General features: G+C 34.8%; 1 protein-coding gene across 3 annotated transcripts in view; it reads right to left on the reverse strand.

Annotated features, from left to right (window-relative positions):
* The window catches only part of UBR3 (ubiquitin protein ligase E3 component n-recognin 3), a 175,784-nt gene that overhangs the window by 136,731 nt on the left and 13,297 nt on the right, over positions 1 to 25,756 (reverse strand). For all 3 annotated transcript variants that reach the window (XM_024765716.1, XM_024765717.1, XM_024765715.1), the window contains exons 5-10: positions 19,061 to 19,127; positions 14,650 to 14,780; positions 13,282 to 13,510; positions 6,540 to 6,719; positions 5,819 to 5,952; positions 301 to 387 (exon numbers count right to left, since the gene is read on the reverse strand). In XM_024765716.1, the coding sequence (XP_024621484.1) occupies positions 301 to 387; positions 5,819 to 5,952; positions 6,540 to 6,719; positions 13,282 to 13,510; positions 14,650 to 14,780; positions 19,061 to 19,127 (828 nt within the window). The remainder of the gene's footprint in view (positions 1 to 300; positions 388 to 5,818; positions 5,953 to 6,539; positions 6,720 to 13,281; positions 13,511 to 14,649; positions 14,781 to 19,060; positions 19,128 to 25,756) is intronic.

Genomic DNA, 25,756 nt, shown 5'->3' on the forward strand with positions numbered 1-25,756 from the left:
CTGTTCACATTTGCACTGTCACTTTTATCTCTCTGAATGAAGTCCTGAGAAATATACATTTAATAACATTAAAAAAATTATGCCCTTCTCTAGGAAATAAGCAAATACAGTTAATGCACTGTAGAATCTCCTAAGTGTCAAACAACTGGTCTCTTACTTCTCCTTTTTTAAAGCCTAGTGATTTTATGTTTATTCCAACACCTTTCCCTTATCCCATGAAAAGATAGTCATTATTTTCAATGTTAAATGAGATCTAACACTTTTCTTAAATGCTTTTACATATATCAAAAACATACATACCTCATCTACGAAGTTAATAGCATCAAACCAGTCTTGAAGAGCTTCAAGGCAGTATCTCACAACATTTCGGGTATATTCTTGAGTTTCCTAAAATAATAACTTATATAAATTTACAGTAGATAAACACGTATATGTTCAACTTCGACATAAAAAGTTATGTGCATTGTATATATAATGGTAAAATATACATATTTTCAAAATAACCACATTTGTCATTTCAAGGAATCATCCTCTCACAAACTAATAGTAACAACTAGAGACAGTTATGAAAATGAACTAACCTGAAATGAGTCAAAGGTGAAATAAATTTATGTGATGTAAATTGGGTTCCACATGGCCGCTGAGCCTGCGCATCCGGAGCCTGTGCTCCACAACGGGAGAGGCCAGGGCAGTGAGAGGCCCGCGTACCGCAAAAAAAAACAAAAAACTACAAGCCTCACAACCATATCTAAAAATAGCATCTCTAGGGACTTCCCTGGTGGTCCACCAGTTAAGACTCTGTGCTTTCACTGCCAAGGGTGTGGATTTGATCCCTAGTGGGGAAACTAAGATCCTGCAAGCCAAGGGATGTGGCCCAAAATTAATTAGTTAATTAATTAATATAGCATCTCTTATAAAGTAGATATTATCATCCCTTTCTTTCAGAGATTTACTTCTCCTTCACCCAGCTCAGTCTCCATATCCTGTTAATTCTTCCTCAATACTGTCATGTAGGTTCACTTACATTTCCTCCTATTTCTGATATCATTCAGACAAAATATCACTTAACTAGTTTCCCTGCCAACAGTCTCACCCTGTTTTAATCTACCCTATATGAGATTTATCCTTCTCAAAATATTATTTTATACATTCTGTTCCCTATCTCTTACTGAAAAAAATGTAATGACACTTTAAGTTACCATAAATAATGTGTCATAACCAAACTAAAGTTGCAGATAATTCATGTATAAAGAAATATTTAAAACCAAATGTTTTCCTATTTAATCAAAGGTTTGAGTAAAGGGACACCACTATATCCTCTTTACACAAGTGTAAACTGATAAACTCTTCTGGAGAACAATTTGAAAAGTAGGTATATCAAGAGTCTTCAAAACGGTGACCAATTAATTCCATTCCTAAATACAGCATACTTGATAATCATGTTCAGATCATCTCTCCCACCTCCCCATCACTATCATACCCACCCCCAAAAATTCAGTATGCATGACTTACTAGTTTTATGACCTTGAGGAAATTACTTGAATTTTATGAGTTTCAGTCTCTCCATACGTAAAAATGGGCATAATACTACCTACCTCCTAGTACTGCTATGAAGAAGCAAATGAAATAATGTACATAAAATGCTCTATGCCACAGTCTAGCACTATATCTGACAAGTACTACTTAAGTGCTCCAAAGATTCATGGCCAGACTTAACTTCTGTCAAGCCTGCAGTAACGTATAGTTGCCACTAGATGGAGATTTTTACAGCTTATTTGTTCTGTTCAGAAAGCAAAAATTAGTAAAATTCTAGAAATGTGCCATCCCTTTATCCAAGCTATTTGTTATTAATCTAGTATAACTTGTTTAACTATCCCTTAGCATTTTCAAGAACCAAACAGCATACGGGGCAATCAGACAAAGAAAGTAAGCTATCAGGTGAAGTTCCTTTTTTCTATTGCTAATCCTTTAGTTTTATATTTTATAATTAGAGGACATAAACATAAAGCAATAGCTTTGTTTTACTTAAAATAATAGTCTTTCTTCTAGTTTACATTTCTAAAACCTGACAATATTGCTGCTAAAAAGCTCCAGACAGTCTTGCTTAAGAGACAATTATAGCAAAGTGATAAAGAGCACTGGTTCTGAAATCAGATGGATTTGTTTTCAAACTCAAGCTTCCACTTGCAGCTGTGTAAATGTGGGCAAATTATTTAACCTCTGAAAGAAAGGGATGATACTATCTACTTTATAAGAGATGTTATGAAGATTAGATACGAACATAATGTAAGCAATATAACGTGAAGAATAATGTCTGGCATAGTGTAGGCTCTCATCAAGAGAACGTCTTATCTAGGAACTAGATGCTCCTTTAGCTAAGAAACTACTCTCAGATATTACCAGAACAACATGAGCTCGTTTTCTCTCTGTTGTCTTCGCTTCTTAGATTAAGAAAACCATAACACATTGGAATCCTGGCCTTCAAAACTGAAAAATAATCTACTGCCTGAAAACAATGATTTCTCATTATCACATAAACATAGCCCTGGCCTTATAATCCAAAATCATCCTAACCACAGTTGTCAGAATAATCCTCCTAAAATACTGACCTTTTCGTATCAACATCGTATCAATCCTCCCTCCTACATCACCATCTGTTCTGTTGTTGGCTTATATGATGTTGCATTCTTCTGGTTTTTCTCCTCTCCCTCTCTGATGTCTAAATGTTCGTTTTTTCTTCAAGGTCCATTTCTCTTCTCCCCCTATTTGACGTGACCCCATCCCCTGGCAATAAATGCCATTTTTATTCCCAAGGGTCTAAAATTTATAACCCTAGTTCAGATTTCTCTTTTGAGCACAAAACTCATATATCCAACTGACTATTCACTATTTCCACTTGGATGTTTCAGAGGCATCTCAAACTTAACATATCTAAAACTAACTCTGATCTCTCTAAACCTTTTCTATTGATCCTTTTCACCTCTGTAAAATTATCTCCATACATAGTTACCCAAAAATCTATTTCACTCATCAATAACATACAATCCATCACCAAGGCTTTTGGTTCTACCTTCAAAATACATCTTCAATATCCAAAATGCACCTTGAATTTCAAACCTGGATTTCCTAGATTATTATCACAGCATCTTAATTGGTCTATTTGCTACTAGTCATGATGCTCCCCACGCTCCCCTCAATCCAGTCTTTCCAGAAAACAGAATGATCTTTTAAATGTAAATCTGATCCCATTAAACCCCTACTTTAAAATATTCACTGGCTTCTCCTTAAAATTAAATCTAAGGCTCATTAACATGTTCTATAAAAACCTGCATTAATAATACAATCCCTGCCTATCTCTCCAACTCCATCTTGTTCTGTGGCTCCAGCCACAAACTCCTTAAAATGACTAATCACTTTCCTACTGGAGGTAGGTTACTCCATACTATCTCCCCTATTCCCACCACTAACCCCACTTTTATACTTCATATAGCTGGCTTTTTCATTCTTCAGAAAGGCCTTCCCCTGATCCTTAAACGTAACCAGCCTCCACACTCATTACTCTCATAGCAATCTGATATTTTCCTGTAGAACACTTACAAAACTTACAAAATAAACCTGTGTGCTTACTTACTTAATGTCTATCTCTCCTATTAGACTGCTCCATGAGAGCAAAAACCACATCTATTTGGTTTGACACCAAAAACCCGAGCATCTAGATAGCATCTGGCATAGAACAGCATTCAATAGATACTTTTTTGAATGAATGGACAAACGACTCTCATATTAGATGACAGTTTTTGATAAATGCTACAATGGAGATTAAACGAGGTACTATAAAAACAGAGACTGGAATCATAAATATGAAAGAATTTAAATGAGCAGATTACATATCAGCTGAGTCTTATGAGTACAATTTTTGAAGAGCTCAACTAATTGTTCTTCATTCCAGTTAGAATCGCTGCCAAAGTCCTACTGCACATCAAACAAACCCAAATCTCTGACAGTGAGACTCAGGCACATGTATTTTGCAAGCTTCCCAGATGATTCTCATATAAGAGAAGCACTGGACTAAGCAGAAAGAATGAGCTCATTTGTCAAAAAAGGGACTAACTTGAACAAAACCACTGGAATCAAGAAAGGAATTGCATGTTGAGGAATGGTAATCAATCCAATGAAGGCATGGAGGTAGAGGGCAGTATAGGAAGGTGAATTATGATAAACAAGTTGAGGGCAAATTGTGGAAGGTCTTAAATGCCTCTATAGGAAATATGGACATTATCCTGTAGACATAAGAACTTGAAAGATTTTTAAGCAAAGGAGAGATAAGCACAGAGCTTAGCAGTAACTTTGGTATTAGGAAAAATTACAGTAGGAAGAATCTAGAGGCAGGAAAACCAATTAAGAAACAACCCAGATTTTAAAAATAAAAAGAAATAAATTAAGACAGTGGAAAGAAGTGGTAGAGAGACATTTCTGGTATGAGAGAAAATTCATGGTATCTGATTATAGCTTGAACACAGCTGGTACAGCAAGGGGAGGTTTCTATATTGGATAACTGCATCATTTAAAACACCATACCTAAAATGACATAAAGAACACAGCACAGACAAATGTTTTTAAATAGTTTAGGAACCTGAGAAAATTCATGTACCTATAAGGAGATCTACATGAATAAACAGAGCTGTTGTGAATTTCAATCTGGCCAGACTGTAACAGAGTTGTGAGGCATCTGCATTTAGAGAAAGCTGGAGTCATGAGAGAAAACAGAAATCCTCGGACACCAAGGGGGGAAAGTGGCAGGGGGTGGTGGTGGTGGGATGAACTGGGAGATTGGGATTGACATATATACAAGGATATGTATAAAATAGATAACTAATAAGAACCTGCTGTAAGAAAAAATAAATAAAATTCAAAAACAAAAAAAGAAAACAGAAACCCACTTAAAGTAACACATACATTTAAAGAATATATGTAAGAGAGTCTCATAATAACCCTGTGAGGAAGAGCAGGCTTTGCTGTCCCATTTCTATTTTGTTTCCTTTAGTTTTTTAAAAGAAAAGGAGAAAGACTGAGAAGTTCAAATAGTTTAAAATGAGTTGACCAAGTCACCTAAGTCAAAAGAGGCAGAGCCAAGACCACTCTAAAATCTTGTGCAACACGCTTATTGGTACAGGCTAGCAGGTTGGACTTCATGGGATCCATACAGCAAAATCTTAGTCAAGTCCTTAGTTTAGTAGGGTCAGGAGATAACAAACTGTCCAAGGATTCTGGAGACCCATCAAACGAATACTTTAAAATGCAAAGGTAAAATATATATTTGTACAGAAAGACATAAATGCATGCAATTATAAGCAAGCATTTCTTAACCGATTATAAGAATTTATGTTGTTGCTATGTACCTGTAGGTTCTTTTTATAAACAATTGTAAGTTGTATGAAATGTATACTGATTTTGTGCTTGGAATCTTAAAAGTGTAAACTTTATTGAGGACTATCCTCATCCCTTGAGAGACAAGAAACATTAGGCAACTAACTGATAATGGGTAAAATGAAACAATAAAGATGAGTGTGGAGACTTATAAAGCTCCAAAGACTATTCACAATAAGGGAAGGCTGGAATGATATTATAACTCATTTATATAAATGAATTCTAACCTGCCTAAGAATAACAATTAACTGTCTCAGGTCAACTTTCACAAAGGTGAATTCAGAATTAAACACTGCATATTATTACACACAAGTAAACAAATCAATGTTTTCACAAATAATTTTCTTAAATAATTATTTTAAAGGTAAACACAGAAATTAACAAAACATACCCTAACTTTACAATGTGATAAGAGTCCCCACATTGGCTGTGCACAGGCCTCAAGTTCAGCAGCAAAGGCAGCATAGTAGGTCTGAGATTCAAATTCCACGTGCTCATTTAGTTCTCGCTTATTTAAGTTCATACCTTGCAAAAATTAAAACAGATATAAACCTTGCCAAATGGAAATACACACCCATGTTAAAAATCAAGTAAAATACTTCCAAGTACCAAACACATTTTAATGCACACAAATGGCATAATGACACAATATGTATAGAAATTAATAAATTATTAAAAATAAAATAATCTGGTCCTTTTGGAATTCTTTATAAACTACGTTTTCTTAGAAACATTTTGTGAACTGTCTCTTTCTTATATAATTGAATATATTAAATAAAGTCAAAACAATTTTAATTGATGCCGGTTGACATTTTTACAGAAGTATTGAGTCTTTCTTGGAGAATAGATTAGAAATTTCTAGATTAATGCTTTCAAATGCTTTTAAAAATTACACTCCTATTTCCTATGTAATAGTTTGACCTTCTTCATAACTCTGATATGTTTTCATGAACACTTTATCAAAATACTTACAAATATCAATTAATTAAAATGAGACATTTCACATGTAACTGAATGATGTGCTATGACCTCTTAATTAGTGTTTGACAGTTTAACATTAGGCATTTTGTAAACTAAAGAAAAAAAATTAAGAAAAAATCTGAAATTGATACCTTGAAAGAAAGATACAAAGTTCATCCATGTCACTAACAAACCGTGGTCCTCCAAAAATCTCTTAGCCACACTTTGATGAGAAAGGATATTAATAAAATCACTGACAAGAGGCCAATAAGTGTTATTCTTCAGTAATGCTTCTCCACAATTCACTACCACATGTAAACTGTTTTCTTCATCTAAAATAGACACACACACACACAAAAAAAATTAGTTTAAAAAAATAGTTTTACCAATGATACAGATTATACATTTTAGAATCAGTCACCTAAATTCAAACCCCAGCCTGCCATTTAATAACTATATGGCTTTAGGTATATTACATAGCTCTGAATCAATTTCCTCATCTGTAAAACAGAAAAAGACACATATCTTAAGGGAATTAAATGAAATGTTAACATAACACCTAGCACATCATTATAATAATTATTACCACGTCTAACATATTACATGATATTTAGTTACATGTTTATAAAACCTTATTATTTTCTTGATTTTAATGATATAATGCAATATTTTCAGTTCTAATCAATAAAATGTTTTTATCCCTAGATTAATCTCATTCTATCTTTTCAATAAAATCTGTATGACTTAAACAATATATATTTAATTGCTTTCTTCTATTCAAAGGACATGTAAAAACAATTTTTAACACGGTATTTCAAAAATGAAACAACAAAAGACACACATAAATTTCTTAAGCTTTAAAAAAAAATCCTCAAAGTTTAAATACATTGCTGGAAGGAGGAGATGGGGAGGATTAGGTTTGTACAAAAACTTTACTATTAGAAGTTATAGCATGTATGCATTAGCTCTGTTGACCTATTCCAGCTTAACTGATTCACTGGACAAACAAGCCCCCCATTCCCACTGTAAAACACACTAATACCCATAATACACAGAATGCTCAAAGCTTGTAGCCTATTCCCTAGTACACAAGCCCCAAGGTATAAGCTTATCCAGAGTCTGTTTTTGCTTCTGTTCATACTAATTGTTCTTTTTACTGTAATTATAAAATTTAAGTTACAAATACATAGTCTGATAAAATATGAATGCATAAATAGAGGTATAACAAAAACTGGATCATAAGCTTTTGAAAGACAGTAAAAGTGCCTAAGAAAATCTTGGAGGAGAAAAATCACAAAAGTCTAGAAGGATTTTACACTCAGACTGCTTCATGAAAATCTTTATGTTCTTACTCTACTTTAAAGAAAATGAAAATCACAGATGCTGCTTTACAGATGTGGTATATACAAGAAGGACGAGGGAGAACTCCAGTAAAGAAAACCATACCTTACAACTGCTTTGCCCAAAATTAAAAGGTTGGAGAACAAACATACATTCCTGTGGTTTAAGTTAAAATCCACTGTTTAAGATACGTATGTATCACTTTTTAACAATGCCTCACTTTAACCAACTTTTCAAATAACCACCTCGTAGTCAAACTCATCAGTGAAGAGGGCTTCTACTGCACTTCTTATTTCCATAAATTAAATTTAGGTTTCAGCCCATGAAATTACTTTAGCCAACTCAAATTTAACAAGACATAAGAACAGGACCCACAACAGGTATAACTGAATGAGGAAGTGGGGGTAAGGGAGCTTTTATAAATTACCCACATCTGAGATTCAGAAACGCCCTCTCTGACAACTACTGCCACTGTGAGTTGGTGAGCAGCTGATACTGATGGGACAGTGCCTAGGGATGCCGGGATTTTTTAATTTTTTAAAACATTGAGAATCACTGTTCTATTTAATTGAAATCAGAGGATGAATAAGCAGAAAATAATTAATCAAAATCACTATTTTCCTGACACTGCTTTAAGTACTACTGTTCTTGCGAAAAATACCTTGGAATCTTTTATGAAATAACATGATTAGAGCTTCTATTTTTATCCAACTGATACTTTTCCAAATATAGATACAGAGAGAGCAATGATTCAGTGTTAAATGATATTCACTCATCCACAAATATTTACTGAGCTCCTACTGAGGGTCAGGTAATCTAGTAAGCTCTGAAAATAAAGCAGTAAAAAAATCAAGATTTATACATTCTCTCTCTCCACTGAGGTTAATATCTAAGAAGACAGAGTGTGGTAAGGTCTGTAATAGGAAAAGTACAAGAAGTCCTAAGAACATATATAAGCTGGTCTACAATTAAGCAAAAGAGTTTCCTGAGGAAGTGATGTTTAACTGAGATTTACAGAAGGAAGCAGAAATTGGGATTAACCAAATAAACTAGGGATGGAGAGGAAATGATGTTCTAAGTAGAGGAAGCAGTATAAAAAAGGATGGAATTACTGGGACAAAGAATGCAGAGAATAGGTGGCACAAATGAGTCTAGATGGCCTCATAAATCAGCTTCAGGAGTCTGCAGTTCATGTGAAGAGAATGGCAAGCCACAGAGGGGGTTTTAAGAGAGAGGACATGACTAGATGTTTAGTGTTGAGACTGATTATATAGGAGGGTGCTGATGACTAGCAGTAGAAGGCCTAAAGATGGCAATGGCTTGAACTATGGTGTTGGCATGAAGATGCAGAGATGAAAAGAACTGGCTATTCTAAGATATTCAGAAGGATTTAAATGACAGACCTGGTGATGTTCACTACCTCTACAAAGAGTAAGAAGTCAAAAATTACTCCTAGGTTTTTAGGTTGGGCAACTCTGTAGATGGTTAGAGTGGTACCAACACACCGACTTGAGTGCTAATACACACATACATATATACACATACACACATATGCACAAATGCAATAGAAAAGAAGCAGGCTTGATAGAGACAGAATGGGTTTTTGGTGCTGACACTGAGTGTCTGAGGTGCTTGTAGACATCCAAAGGATATAGTTTAATAAACAATTTGATATGCAGGACAGAAGATCAATCTGGCATTATTAGCAACTACAGACATTCCTATAGTTATGCAACACATAGTTTGGTTTGTTTTTTTTTTTTAAACTTTATTCTTTTTTTTTTTTTAAGTTAACCATTTTTTAAAAATTTATTTATTTTTGCTGTGTTGGGTCTTCATTGCTGTGTGGGCTTTCTCTAGTTGCAGTGAGCGGGGGCTACTCTTCGTTGCGGTGCACAGGCTTCTCACTGCAGTGGCTTCTCTTGTTGCAGAGCATGGGCTCTAGGTGCGCAGGCTTCAGTAGTTGTGGCACAAGGGCTCGGCAGTTGTGGCTCACAGGCTCTAGAGTGCAGGCTCAGTAGTTGCGGCGCACGGGCTTAGTTGCTCTGTGGCATGTGGGATCTTCCCTGACCAGGGCTCAAACCCGTGTCCCCTGCACTGGCAGACGGACTCTTAACCACTGCGCCACCAGGGAAGTCCCACAACACATGGTTTTAAGTTCCATTTTAAACAGACAGTTGCATAAGACAAACTGTAAAATTTCAGAGATATGGGAAGTTATGAGTTATATTTGGAATCACAAAGTAGTATGGTGCAGAAATGAATTCAACAAAGTAAAAGTATAAGGAAGGGAGCACGTACTACTAGAGGCTTTTTCCTATTAATCTTTAGCTGTGCTGTGGCCATGTGAATTCTCATTGTATCAGCTCCTACATTTACTAACAGTGTAGACAAAATTTTCAAATATTGTCTAATGGCAATGTATACAAAGGCTAGATAGGGGCTATTACAAAGTAAGAAGTATAAAGAACTTGCGTAATATCTGTAGCTAGTTCAATATATTTAAAGCTCATTCCAATACCCTTCATGTAAAAACAGGGAAAACATATGGTGCTTTTAGAAAACCAGTAAGTATGTAAGATGAAATGTTATGCTACTTTTGAAAGAGGAAAAAAAACAGAACAGGAACTAAAGATAGTTTTAGACTTGGCTTAGAAATAATGTAATTTATTGCTAGAAAAAATACATTTATATTTAAAGATCTTAGCAATGCTACTTATAGCTATTTAGCTTTTGGAAAATTCAATTCGTGTAAGAATTTCCAGGACAGACTAACTGCATAAGAAGGAAGTATGTGTAGAAAGCAACTAAGACCATGTAATACGATTTCAGAAAATATGGGAAAAGTGAGAAGCACAGAGACAGCAAGACCAAGTGCCAAGAAACACCAACACTGATAGAACAAGTAGAAAATAGTTTCATGCCACACAAAGAACAGAGAATCAACAGTGTAAAATGATAATGAAAATCAAGCAAGATAAGGTCCAAAGTGTTGCCGCTGGCTTCCTTATCATGTAGTCATAGAAAGGGTGATCATATAATTTATCATATAAACAGGGACACTTTTGAGAGTAAAAAGGACTGTATGAAAAATGATGTCAAAATAACAGGCAGGGCTTCCCTGGTGGCGCAGTGGTTGAGAGTCCGCCTGCCGATGCAGGGGACGCAGGTTCGTGCCGCGGTCTGGGAAGATGCCACATGCCACGGAGCGGCTGGGCCCATGAGCCATGGCTGCTAAGCCTGCACATCCGGAGCCTGTGCTCCGCAATGGGAGCAGCCACAACAGTGAGAGGCCCACGTACCACAAAAAAAATAAAAATAAAAAAAATAACAGGCATAACTTGGAGCTGTTCTGGGGAAAGTAGGACATGTGGCTACCGGAGTCATGGACAATTTTGGAGACAGCAATAGAATGACGGAAGCAGACACTAGATTGAGGTGGGTTAATGAGTGACCGGAAGATAAGGAAATGAACATAAAAACTCTCTCAGGAAAGATGCCTATAGCAAAAAGTGGGAGGCAGACTCATATACATCTTCCTCCCAAACATTCTCCTCTGAAATGCAAACCATATAAAAGAAGCATAGCTAAACCACTTAGTCAGGAAAATAGACTCAAGATTCTTTTCAAAAGAGTAAATACTTCTAACTTTTTTTAAGTTTTCCAGTTTATAAATTAAAAATACTGTACTTGTGAAAAGTCCTTTTCTAGTTATATAATTCTACACATAAGAACATCACTGATAGGGCTTCCCTGGTGGCGCAGTGGTTGAGAGTCTCCCTGCCGATGCAGGGGACGCGGGTTCGTGCCCCGGTCCGGGAAGATCCCACATACCGCAGAGCAGCTGGGCCCATGAGCCATGGCCGCTGAGCCTGCGCATCCGGAGCCTGTGCTCCACAATGAGAGAGGCCCCAACAGTGAGAGGCCCGCGTACCGCAAAAAAAAAAAAAAGAACATCACTGATATAGCTGAATGATGATAGACACTATTTCAAAAAAGAAAAGAGAAAGTAATAATACGTAGCCAAATCTCTAAGAAAGAAAAGGTCATCCTACACAAAGACAGAAATAGTACAATACAAAGCAGCTCTTAATTTTTCTTTTAAAAAGGTAAAGAGGTATACTGTTCAATGTAAATAATATATTATTCTCCCACTATACCTACAATGGGAAGGCAGAGTTACGCAGTGGGTCAGAGTATGGGTTAGACACCTAGCTTTACCACTTACAGCTATAAAACCATAGATCACTGACTTTTCAACTTCCTAAACCAGAAATGTCTCATCTATAAAATGGAAAAAACAACATCTCCTCTCCAGAATTACTGATAAATTAGATAATACATATAAAGTACTGAAAAAAAAAGCATGGTATACAGTAAGTGCTCAAAAGATGGTAGCCATCATCATTATTAGCAAGCTATTATCATATATAAGGCATCATGCCCTGCACTGAGTCCTGTATAAATTTTCAGCCTATGGTATTGCATCTGAGAACAGGCAGACTATCAGTATAAAGAGAAAATAGAAGCTGATATGCAAAAGGAGACAACAGTAGAAGGCAAGTCTCAAGTATAAGATCTCCCATCCACAGAGAATGGAAAGGTCCTAAGATTTAATTTGAGGCATTATTTGTTGTTACTTTTTAAGTTTAGCTCCAAGTGCCAACAAGTGAAGACACAGTCCTATTAATGTTGGCCTGGCTGTATTGTGGCTAAGAACAAAGATTCGACATCAGGAGATATGAAGTCCTTCTTGGCTCTGTCATCTACTAACTATATAATCTACAGCAAATGACTTAATTTCTTTAAACTTCAATTTATTCATCTTGAAAGTGGAAATAATAATAACGCCAATCTAGAGAGTTGTTCAGAAGCTTAATTGAGACAACATATAAATAGTATTAACACAGCGCCTAGTACAGAGCAAATACTCAAACAATATAAATTATTACAAGGAGGTGAAGTCAAGATGAAAGACCACAAAGAAATAAGAATGGGAGGAATTCCTAGAAATGTTATGGAAATTTGAGGAGGCATAAAGGAAGAAAATTAAAGATCACACTAAAGGAACATATAAAAGGCAAGATTTATTCCAACTTTTAAATTATAAAAGTATATGCATATAAAATGTCTAAAGCTGACAGTAACAAATTCATGATTAAAAAAACAGAAACATATCTAATTAATAAGAAAATGGTTAAATAATGGTCAAGTCGTATGATATTACTACCCGCAATCATGAAAGAACATGTTCTTGATGTGTACACTTGATAGCATATTTTAAAGTACATATTCTCATCTATAAATATACTCACATCACACAAAAAGACAGAAAATATCCCAAAATATTTGTTAATATTATTTGTGAATAACAAAACTATAGGTGATTTTAAAGTTTTTCTTTAAATTTTGCTGAAATTTTAAAAAATGTTTCTTTAACAAACGTATTATTTTATAATATTTTTAAAAGCTATTTTTAAGCATAAAGGAAGTTTTTAAGATTAGTTATACAAAGTATACTTATAAAACTAGTGAAAATAATTCTGAGTTTACCTTGTAGCTCACTTTTAATAAGGCAACTTTCCATCATGTATAACAGCACAGTGACCATAATATCCAGCAGCTGACACTCTTCTGTTACCTGTCTGGCTAGCTCCTCATTGCTGAACAACTGAACACTAATATGCACAATTCTGTTAGACATTGTGTCTGATTCATGACTTTTCTTCAGTGTTTTCATAATGAAAGCATAATGCTGAACAAAAGTTTTTGTAAAAGCAACCTGTAAAATGTTTTAAATAGGAAGAAAAAAAACACAGTTTAAGTTTTACAACACATTTTCCAACATATTATACTAGCATTTTTAAGTTATGATTAGCTTGTGATGATATCCAAGATAAATGGAAAAATAATTTCAGTGATGATGGTAGTCTTACATTTGTCCTTTTTTTGGAAAATTAGCAAAATACTTTGGTGGTTAAAAAAATGTTCAATATGTATTTTAAATTATTAAAGTTTTAAAGCAATTACAAAGATAGTCTAAAAATACAAATCTTCACTTTGCTCACAAATATATCAATTCACTAATGTCAAAGTATGTGTCTTTGTTCTGTGCTACCAACTTTAACAACAAAATCTAAAGCCTCACCTGAAAACCATCACAGAGTTGTTTATATAACTAAACAATAAGTGAGTCAATGTGACTACTCCAAAAGAAATAATATCTTTTCCTATTTGATCTGAAAGCCAACCACTATTCTGACTAAATATTGTCTTCTGTATACCATATACACTTCCTCTATTGTTTTCTTAAGCAGGTATAAAGACACAAAACAACAGCATTATTAAAGTGTCACTCCTAAAGAGGCTTTACTACCTAAATCATAAGAACTATAGCACGATTTACTGTCTTTTCAGACACTAGGTTATATAACTTTGCCATAACCATATGGTAGTAACAGGTGAGTCCACACCCTCTGAAACTAGAGACTTCACCTATGTACATGTGTACATGAGTCAATACCATTATGTCTGTAACAGTTATGGCCAGCAGCTACAAACTCCATGCTTTTCCCATGCCTAACCATACAATCTGAATTCAGTTGCCCCCATTAAACATTCTCATAGCACCTTGTACCTTTCTCCTTTAGAGAACTTACTACAATTTGTAACTACATATTTATTTGTGCAACTGTGTTTTTGTTTGTCCCCCAGCAATCCCTTTGGACCAAGTTTCACGCACAAAGGCAACCCTTAGGAATCCTGCTCTGTAATGGTGCTCTGACTCAGATCTACAATACTGTGCTTTTTGTGCAGGCCCTCTTTTGGCAACAGAGCTGAGAAATATATCAAAAAGATTTAATATTGAAAAGGCGAAGAAAGAGGAGCAAAGTTCAGAAAGGAAGGAAAAAATGTAGATACCTTATACTCTTGATCTGGAAGCATGTTGAGTAAGAAAGTCACCATCTTCTGGGGAAATTCATACTTTATGGTCCAAAACAATAGTTCTTCTAAGAAACTTTTATGCTTCAAAACATCCATTATGGATTGATCTACATAATAAAAATAAAATTTATCACCCTAATGATTTAAGTTGCTCATCTCACTAAACCTTACCATGATTAATAACCCATCAACCTCAAACTTCTGAACATACCTAAAAGTTAAGGCTATCCTTTCAATAATTCAAATGATAATGCTAACAATATCAAGCTAAATTTCTACAATGTCCACAGTATATAAATAATAAAATACTTAATCCTTATAATTTAATATAAAGCAGTTACTAGAAAAATACGTAATTACTTGACCTTAAACATAAGCCATTTATCTAAAATTTCTACTAAGATTTAAAACAATTATCTTACAAGAACAATATTCATGGCACTTAATTTAAAATAGTAATAATAATTTTAACCTAAAAACATACTATTAAGGACATAAACTCCAAAGTTATCTAAATTTTTTATTTTTGAGAAAAATCTTTATGGATGAATAATTTATTTCTCTAAAATTATCCTTCATAAATGAAATATTAACTTCACTAGAGAAGATAATCACTAGTACATTGCTTACTCTAGTATACAGAAGCATTTACTTTCTTCTGGTAGGAACATACCGGGAAACACATAGAACATTAGATATGCTTACTTGTACTGGACTCAAGATGCCCTCTTCATGCATGGAGGAAACAGGAAATGCATGCCCCTTTTGAATAAAGGTATTCAAAGGGGGGGATAAAATTATTTACTGGAAAGTTTATTTTCTAAAGCCAAGTACCACTCCTTGAGGGTTAGGCTGTCTCTTGCTTATCTCTGCCTCCTTGCCATGCTTAATCAACAGAAAGGTCTCAACTGGTATATGATGAATTGAAATGTTTTAAATTTTTATTTTACATTGGAGTATAGTTGATTAACAATGTTGTGTTAGTTTCAAGGTGTAGAGCAAAGTGTGAACTGAATATTTTTAATACTTTGGCTATCTCTTTCTCTCACTTTCTCTAATTTTTTCCCCTCAAAATGAACTAGAAAATTCTATTAATCTTTATTGGAGCAAATTATCTTGGGATACTGCTCTGGATCATCAGCTCACATAAGGGCATCAAGAAGATAAGGGCATCAAGTGTCAACTATCAATGGACTGTTTCAGTGACAGTGCTTAAGCAGAGACTAGAGTTAGATGAGATATTTGAAAAACCAGTATCACATGAACCAAAATACTCAGGTACAGCCCTAATTATATCACAGTTGAAGTAGTCTTGCAGGGTAAACCTGCAGAGTTTTTTCAATTAACCTTACCCCAATCCTACCCCAGTGTCACAGTTCTTCTATTATTGAGTAATGTGTTCACACCACATCTCCTCAGGTAACGGGTCTAAATGAGTAACAACTCAGTATTTAATCACTCTCTTGATTCTTTTGTAAAACACTGAGTTTAATAAGACTTGAATCAGCTTTAAAGTTAGATGTAACTTTAACCCCATGTTAGATTAATAATTAATAATCCATTATTTTCAGAATAATAATTTCATTAATCTAGAGACACTATGATTTAGATTACAGAGAGACCAAAGTATCTGCTAATCCCCTACCTAACTCCCTTTCAGTGGTGCCTTTAGTATAAACCGTATATAGTAGGAGTAAAAGTATAAATACAATTACACTACACATCCCTTTATTGGAAACAATAATTCTTTATTTTCCAAATCTCAGAATTTTCTACTTGTAAAACAGAAATCTCTTCCTCTTGAAATAGATCATTCCCAGGATATGGCAATGATTTAAAAAGAAACATAAACCAGTCCTGCAAGAAATGAGGTAAAATATATTCAAAGGCACAAGCTGACAGATTCAAAGCCAAAGAAGTAATAAAATTAGGGACCAAATGAATCAGGTGACAGGAATATAAGGATTACAATTAAAACTTAGAATATAATCCACAGCACACATTGCTGAAGCCAATTTAATTCTCAAAATTCACTTGGTACTAACATGACTGAAAATTTCACAGACTACCAAAAAAATAAAACCCTCACAGAGAAGAGCTTCTGAAAATAATTACAAAGTTGAACAAAACTAGCAGTATTTATCCTAAAATTCAGTTATAACTCTCTGCAAGCTTGTATTAGCCAAAGAAAAGCCTGAAGCTACCATAATTATTATATGTCAAGCATTAAAAAAGATACATTAACTTTGTTTTAAATAAATAAAACAATCTGAACGCACCAGAAAAGCTATGGCTTCTACTAAAATGCTGCAGTTATGTACAATCCAATTTTTCTAACTTCAGACATTTTAAAGAAGGGAGAAAAACCCACAATGTCTTCACTGTTATTCTTAAAATAAATGATATCAGTTTCCCAAGATATTTAAAGCATGTGTTATATGTATCACGTGTTATGTTATGGAAATGTGGTTAGAAATGCTTCCATTAGTTATGTATGATTATTTACCTTTAAAATCTTCATAAAATTGCCATGACCTTTACAACGCCTAAACAACTCAAGCCAAATTGTAAAAAGAGATTTTTGAAGAATCAGTATGTGGTACAAATGTATAACAGCATTTAATTTAGACAGCAGAGTCCAGCCTCTGCAACTCACAAGCTCAATAATCTTGGCCATGTTAGCTGAAGCCCTCTAGGCCTAGGCTTTTCACCCTTAAAATTGCAGTTTTGAGAATAGACAGTGATGTGTTTGTTAGCACAGTGCCTCTCCTCTTGCCTATCATTACATGTTTTATTTTCAGCTCACTTTCAAACTGTTGAATCAAATTCTTACAAAAACTAAACCACTCCCTGAACTTCAGACATTTTCAAAAGCAACAATTACTTTTTGAAAACAGAGGTTCTACTAATTCAAAAAGCCTCACTTTCAACTTTTTCAAAAAGCCACTTCTTCCACATACATACTTAAACCAAACATGATAACTGATCAAGTCTTAAATCTCTATACCACTTCTTACCAGTAGAGGAAGGAAGAGAAAACAATCAATCTCAAATGCAAAAGAATTCATATAATAGAAAATCAACTTCAACATAAAGGCTGCATAAAAAGTAACTTCAGCCAGAGTTTGACCAGGCTGAAGGAAAACAATGACCTCTTATGCCATAACAGGTATTTTCTGAACATCCCTGAAGCGTAAACTCAAGTATATGCCTAACAATCTCCTCCAACTCAGATGTGTCTCAAGAACTCAGGTAAACACACGGACAACTCTGGTAAGTCAAGGGGGCAGTTAGCCATATGGACTTCTAATTTCTTTCAGGCATTACAGGTTCTCTGCTGGGCCACGAAGAAAGGGAAGATGTGCATGTTGGCCAGCAAATCAAATTTCATGCCCTTTGCTAACAGTCTGTAAGTTAAAGGTGACAACATGAGTAACTAAGTAAAGACTTGCAGACTTACAAAATGAGCCTCAACGGAAACTGCCTGCTTGCTCCACCTTCCAAGCAGTCCTAAACTTTCCACAAGACACACTTAGCACCAGAAGTAAGAATCTTTTCATCAAAATAATATTTTAACCTCTGGAGACTTTCTAACAGACCATACTAACCCAGAAAATAGACTATGTTAAGATTTGGAAATCCATGGCAAAAATCCAGAGCACAGGCTGCCAACTAATAATAAGTACTCTAGAAAAGCTTTTAGGAAGGGTCAAGAAAATATAGTGATAAAGCATTTAAACTCTGGGATTTGAATTAAGGACCTACTTCTCATTAGCTGTTAAACCTAACATGCCTCCATTTCCTCATTCATAAAATAATAATAATAAAACCTGCTTCATATGGTTACTTGGAGAATTAAATGACACAATGCATGTGATGTGATTAGCACTATGTCTAGCATATATAAAAAGTTCAATAAATATTACTCATTACTACTCTATTCCCTCACTACAGGCATATCTACTTCTTCCTTTGCAACAATATGTATTGAGTCCTTTCTGAGCCCTTAATATGTGGTAAGTGCCATTCATTCTCATTCTCACTCTCTTTCACTCTTGTTACTTTTTCTCACACACACACCCAAAATCTCCCTCTTGCTCATCCTTTAAATCAAATTAAAGCTTTACACCAAATATGCTGCATCCAAATCAAAGATTCAATGAAGAGACTATTTTTCTGGCTCAAATATGATGTTGCTCATTTTATAAAGAAAACAAATGAACAAAATCCCAACAGTAAGGGTTTTACTTGCTTTCGAGGTCTCCCCACAATCACGTTCTAACAACACTTTCTCCATATTAGACAAATCTAATAACATTACTCTCCCTTCAAGTGCTCTTAATGATTAAGCATTTTTTTATACAAGGAAAAAACAAAATATAAATACCTTTGGTGTTACTGCTTAGTTTGACCCTCTTTCTCTTGCCCAGACCTTGACTCCCATCCTGATCCTCCTGGAGAAAAACAAAATTAGCATTATCTATAGTCCTATTCATGAATTTATACATTTTATGTAAATATAAATATGCTTATAAATTATGTTAAATATACAATACAGGCATGCTTACATATTATTAACCAACGATTTTATGTATTTGCTGTCATAAAATATATTTTAATGCTGCTAACTTTAAATTTCAAATTAGCATTATAATTAAAATATATCATGAAAACCCTTAGGATTAAAATATAAGAGTTCTTAAACTTAATCTGTGCTTCTAATGAAAGACTCTTAAATACCCCAAAATGCCAAAATAAAAATTTTCCTAACCTTATAAATATAATATCAAAGAAGCTAAAGGCAAGGAGGGAGCAGATTAGCATAGGAAGGGGAGAAGGAGAAGAGGGTTAAAACAATGAATAGAGAAAAGGCTTTGAAGAGTCTAACACAAACAAAATGAGTTCAAGAGATCAAGTTCTGAAAAATAAGCATAGAATATTAGAAGCTGGAGTTGACAGTCAAAAAAATAATATAAAAACAAATTAAAATGTGCTTAGGAAAAAAATCCAAGAAGAAAATACATGCATTTCTGCTCACATGTAATATATCCATTGCTGAAAAAAACCTCATATGAAAAACAACAAGGCAGACTTCCCTGGTGGTGCAGTGGTTAAGAATCTGCCTGCCAATGCAGGGGACATAGGTTTGAGCCATGTCCAGGAAGATCCCACATGCTGTGGAGCAACTAAGCCCACGAGCCACAACTACTGAGCCCACATGCCAAACCACTGAAGCCTGCGTGCCTAGAGCCCGTGCTCCGCAACAAGAGAAGCCACCGCAATGAGAAGCCTGTGCACCACAAATAAGAGTAGCCCCCACTCGCTGCAACTAGAGAAAGCCCGCACACAACAACGAAGACCCAAAGCAACCAAAACTTAATTAATTAATTTTAAAGAGAGAATATGTAAATATAGAAAACACTTTAAAGATGTTAAAAAAAAAAAAAAAAAAGCTGGGACTTCCTTGGTGGCACAGTGGTTAAGAATCCGCCTGCCAATGCAGGGGACACAGGTTCATGCCCTGGTCCGGGAAGATCCCACATGCCACGGAGCAACTAAGCCCATGTGCCACAACTACTGAGCCTGCCCTCTAGAGCCCACGAGCCACAACTACTGAGCCTGTGTGCCACAACTACTGAAGTCCGTGCGCCTAGAGCCCATGCTCTGCAACAAGAGAAGCCACCGCAATGAGAAGCCTGCACACCGCAATGAAGAGTAGCCCCCGCTCGCCTCAACTAGAGAAAGCCCGCACACAGCAACAAAGACCCAACAGCCAGAAATAAATAAATAAAATTAAAAATTTTTTAATTAAAAAAAAAAGTCTTACAGGAAATAAAAGGGTGAGGGGCAGACCACTCACAACCTATTTTGTAACCTAGAAAGTTTGTAACTAAAGAAGTAACAGAAGCAATAATCAGTACCTGGGGAGATCATTTGGATGCCCAGGCAAACATCTTGGAGTGATTTGAGGCTGTCTCAGGGGATGTTAACAACCTACCACAACAAAAAGGTGGGAAGCTAGCTGGCTGAGACAACACAGAGGGAAGAGGAGCAGAGGAAGCAGCCTGCTACTAGAGAAACCAACAGTGAGGATAGCGATGTGCCTCTTAGGGAGGGAGCAATGGGTACAGATGCTCATTTCTGATTTACTTTGAATGTTGCTAAAAAGGTTCCTGCTGCCTTCATAGCTCATGGTTTTTTCCCCTCCAGCTAAAGGATATGATTCTACCCCACTATCCCAGCTCTCCTGAGCTAGGAAAGATTGCATAGGAATCCAAAACTTCCATGTTATACTGACACCTTTTTCCTATTATTTCCAAACATATATGAGCCAACTGGTATTATAAAGACATGTGGTAGCATTTTGGCACACAGTCTGTTGTGCTAACCAATTATGTTGGTGGCAGGTTAGAAGCATGGTACAAATTCCCAGACACTTGCTCAATTAAATCGAATCTCCAAAGCAGAAAAGCCTCAGCTTTAAGCTGCTGCTCTACCCACTGGTGTAGTCTCCTTGGCCTGCGCACCACAGACTTAACTCCAGGTTTCTGCCAAGTCCAGCATCAGTCCTCAGGACCAGTCTGGGGTTACCCAAAGACACTACTTAGCTCAGTCATTCAGCATTTACTAAGCACTTCAATATGCTCTCCCTGTTAATTCCTACCAAAGCCAGGCCTCTATGGTCTACCTTGCAGTAATACTGACAGTCAAACTACACTCTCCTCTTCCTCTGCCACCCTCACCTTGCTCTTAGAGAAACTCAACCAGTATGAACTTTGGAGCCATAAAAGACAGACATAAGAATGTAAAACTATGCCACAGGACCCAGAAGCTTCTAAAATTTGAGATTTTAGCTAACAGCCATTTATGAAACTGCTCTCCCAGCCCTGAGAGAAAAAAAAAAAAAACTTTTAATGTTATATTCCAGGTTAGGATTACTTCATAATTTCAAATACAAACTTCCTATGAAAAGAGTGTCCTTGATCAAGCAATAGTCATGGCAATACAAAGTTTTATAAATTTCCCAACCTTACACTTTAAAAGGACAAGTAAAATTAGCCAAGCAAAGGAAAGTCATTCCAAGAAGACACCATGAATAAAGGCACAATGACAAAAGTCTAGAAACAAAGATCAGCTTGACATCACCATAGATATCAAACTCAGCTAGGAAGGGAGTTTATCTCCATCTAAACTGGTGGGAAAATGTGTACTCTTGTACATCGCTTGAGAGAGTATATAATAAAACTATTGTCCTGAATGGCAATTTGTCAATACACATGTCAGAAGTCGTTAAAGTATATCTATCACTGGAACAGAAATTCCAGTTCTAGGAATTTATCCTGAAGAAATAATCAGACAAGTGAATAGGAACTATATGCATAGATACTCATCACAATGTTATTTATAATAGAAAAAAAAAATCTTTGGTTTCCAACAGCAGAGCAGGGGATTAGGTAAATAAATTATAGCACACATATATCCTATGAAGAAAAACAATACTAGAGGTCTAATATTCACTGTGACCAGATAGACGTTCAAAACCTATTACTATAAATGAGAAAAAAATGGCATGCTATGAAGAATAGCATATGGAGTATGAAACCATTTAAGTACTGATAATACACACAAATAAAATCTCTTAAAATATACCCCTTGCTACAGATGTTCAAAACTACCATTAGTAAGAACAGCAGGTTACCGAACAGCATATATATAGCACGGAGCCATTAAAATATACTATATATAAAATCTGTTAGAATATATTTGTTTACAGTAAGTCACCTCTAAGTGATAGAGTAATAGGTAATTTCATCATCTTTTTGCTAATATTAATTTTCTATTTATTCAACGATGACAATGAATTATAGCTTTAAGCTAATAAATATGTTTTTAATACTAATTCTGATTGCCAGTCCTAACTACAACAATCTGCTCAAGATAATGGATTACTGTGTTATCTATTACAAGTCCCATTTTTTTTATTTTGAGAAAGAACAAAACTTTTAACAAACAGGAATAACTTCCAGTGGTGGGATATTCAGGCATTAAGGAAGATGAAAACAATTCCGTTATCATGACAAGACCCCACCCACCCCAAATTCATGATAGGGAGTTATAGTTCTTTCCCATTTATCCATGAGAAAACAGTACAGAACCCCTGGGAGAAAATGATGGTCCAGCGGACAAAAGAGGAAATAAATAACCTCAACCCAGACAGCATTTGTACAGCCCTCAGAAACACTTTCCAAACCTTAACTAGTTCCTGGGCACAGAAGTAGACAATATTGCTATGTGTGTTTCAGGCATAAAATACATATACAAATCCAAAATGAGAGAAGAAGACCCCCCCCCAAAAAAAATCAGATTCAAACTCCTACCCTGCAAAATTTACAGATGGTTTTTCAACCCAAATTAACCTTTCTTTCTTTCTTTGATGAATTTACTGGACAGATGAAAAAAAAATGTGAGCTCCATAAAAAGAAGTCAAGTAAATTCACAGCTGGTTAAAACAATACTCAGAGAATGTTAATACAGAATACACAAAGCTAAAAGGAACATTTAACATATAAGGTTATAAAAATAAAATCCAAAGGAGATCTTGAGAGACTAGAATGAAATGGAAACAACATTTATGTAAGCCACTGTAATATGAGACTGTTTGCTTTAAATCAATTCTACAAATACAAAGCTGAGAGGGAGCTCTCAAACTTGTCTGAGAGCTGAAGGGGTGGGTGGGGTGGGGGATCTGGGCATTTCATTTGACCACTGGGGCTCTCGCGACAGTCTAGCATAGCTGCTAAAAGGCTAACAAAAAACCTTGGGCCACAACATGCTTCATGACAAGATGTCCTTATGACTCTATACCAAATCAGATCATAGATTTTAAAAGGGAATAAACAGATGAAAGAGCTATGAGCAGCAGAGAATACTAAATAACTAAAGCTAAAAATTTAAAGGGGTGTCTTATGGGAGTAAAAATTAAAATATTTCTACAGGGGAAAACAAGAAGAAATGTGTGAAAATTGTAATATTTAACACAGTATTGAGAAGAGATTCCTAATAATTAGAGCTATCAGACAAAGGAACAAGTTGCTTCATAAACTCAGTAAAGCTCCCAACCACTGGAAGTGTTTATGGAGAGGGTTACCAATTGTCAGGAATGTTGTAAAATCAATTCCTAAACTGGAAAAGAAATATATTAGATATTTCTAAGGCCTTCTCACCAAAAGTTTCTGTGATTCCCCACCCCACCCTTTACCTTTAATGTAATTTATGATAACTAACTAATTAAAACCAAATCTTATACCTCAAAATAAAACAGTATTTTTCTTTTACCTATTCATTTATGAAAAGCTACTCTGGCTTTCAATTTCAATAATCCTGCTTTTGCTGCAAGTTTTGACCAAATTAGTTTTAACTTTTCATTGCATTCTATCTTGAATAAAGGCAAGAATATTGAGAGCACATCTACATAGTAACTTATTTTATTTTGTTAAGTATTTATTTTTCAGTTATGTAAGAGTATGCAAAACAGAAGACTAGAGGTAAACAAACAAAATAAACAAAGGTTATCTCTGGATAGCACAGCTGAAGGTAAATGTTTTTATTTTTTTATTCTGTTTTTCAATTTTTCCACAATGAACATTCATATTTTTATAGTTACACAGGGGGGAAAGTGTTTTAAATGATTTCATACAGAGATTAATGATCTGGTCATTGCACAGAGAAAAATGGACATTGCTACAGTAATGGCCACAGTGAATATAATCTTTCCTTGAAAAGTTATCTTGATCTAAGAGGTCCTATTTTCTCTAAGAAACTCTCTATTATACCCATGTACATATAATTCTAGAGATAATTTTCTTCTGAACTGAATTATGTGATGGTTATAAATAAATCTAAACAAAAAATGAATAAACACAAATTTACATTTAAAAATACTTAATGAAGTTATAATGTGCTCCTATTTTCTTTTCTTTTTGGTTCCATACAACACAAAGAACATTTTCTACTCTTATTACATATTAGCTACACAAAAAAAGAGTAAGAAATAGTAGTATGAAGAATGTCATGTGTATAAATAGCCCTGCTGAGTACATAATGTTCTCTTACTCTAGGGACAGCAGGGACAAATACCTGACACAACTTGTGTGAATAAAATTAAGTAGAGAGTAATAGTATACACATTCGAGTAAAACTTTACAAATAGGAAAAATCTTGCTGCTGTTAAGAGTTTCAAACCTGGTTCTTCATTTTTAAAACAAAGTGGTAGGACTAGATTACCCCTAGGATCTCTTCCAATTCTAACTTACAACATTTTTTAAATTGTTACAAGTCCCTCTCTATAGTAGTTTTTGAGATGTCACTGCCCTCTTCTCATCCTGTCTTCCTTTTTATACAATTTGTTAAATTATAAGAATGAAATCACAAAAAGGGTTTGTTCAATAATCCCATGGGCCTGTAAGGTAAGGGTGTAGAAATTCCAATCCTTAAGACATATTCAGCTCTTCATTAAATTTCAAATATAAATACTAAAAGCAAACAATCATTTGTGCCTGCAGTTGCAAATGGCTTTAAAAGCTTTAACGAAATTTTTAAATGGCATAAAATAGGTATTTGTTCAAGAACATCTGTATCTGGATACTCTTCTTCTATCATACTCTTTCCATCTACCTTATCCTTTCATCTACTTTCTCCTTTATCTATTCCATACTTTATTAAATTTAATTTGCTTGCATTTTCATCATTTATATATGTAAAAAGTGCTTTGAAAAGAAGTACAATACAAATTTAAAATATTAATGTCATTAGTTTTTTTAAATATCATTAGTTTTTAAGTGAGTGGGTGGAAATTCTTATATTTTCCCTCTAAATATATCACACTAAAACTCAATTAACTTAGTTCTTATTTATGATATCTAGGCACAAAAGGAAGCTTTTTCCATGTAGGTCACTGGTCCTATTAAAATAATGTTTCTCATTTAAAAAATAAAAGCAGAACAGAAGACCCCGAGATTAGCAGAAGAGTTACACTAATTTTATAATTTCAGTATAAATTAAATGCAAATTTATAATTTCAGTA

This window comes from Neophocaena asiaeorientalis, unplaced genomic scaffold, assembly GCF_003031525.2.
Source record: "Neophocaena asiaeorientalis asiaeorientalis breed wild unplaced genomic scaffold, Neophocaena_asiaeorientalis_V1.1 scaffold721, whole genome shotgun sequence".
Taxonomy (NCBI): Eukaryota; Metazoa; Chordata; class Mammalia; order Artiodactyla; family Phocoenidae; genus Neophocaena; species Neophocaena asiaeorientalis.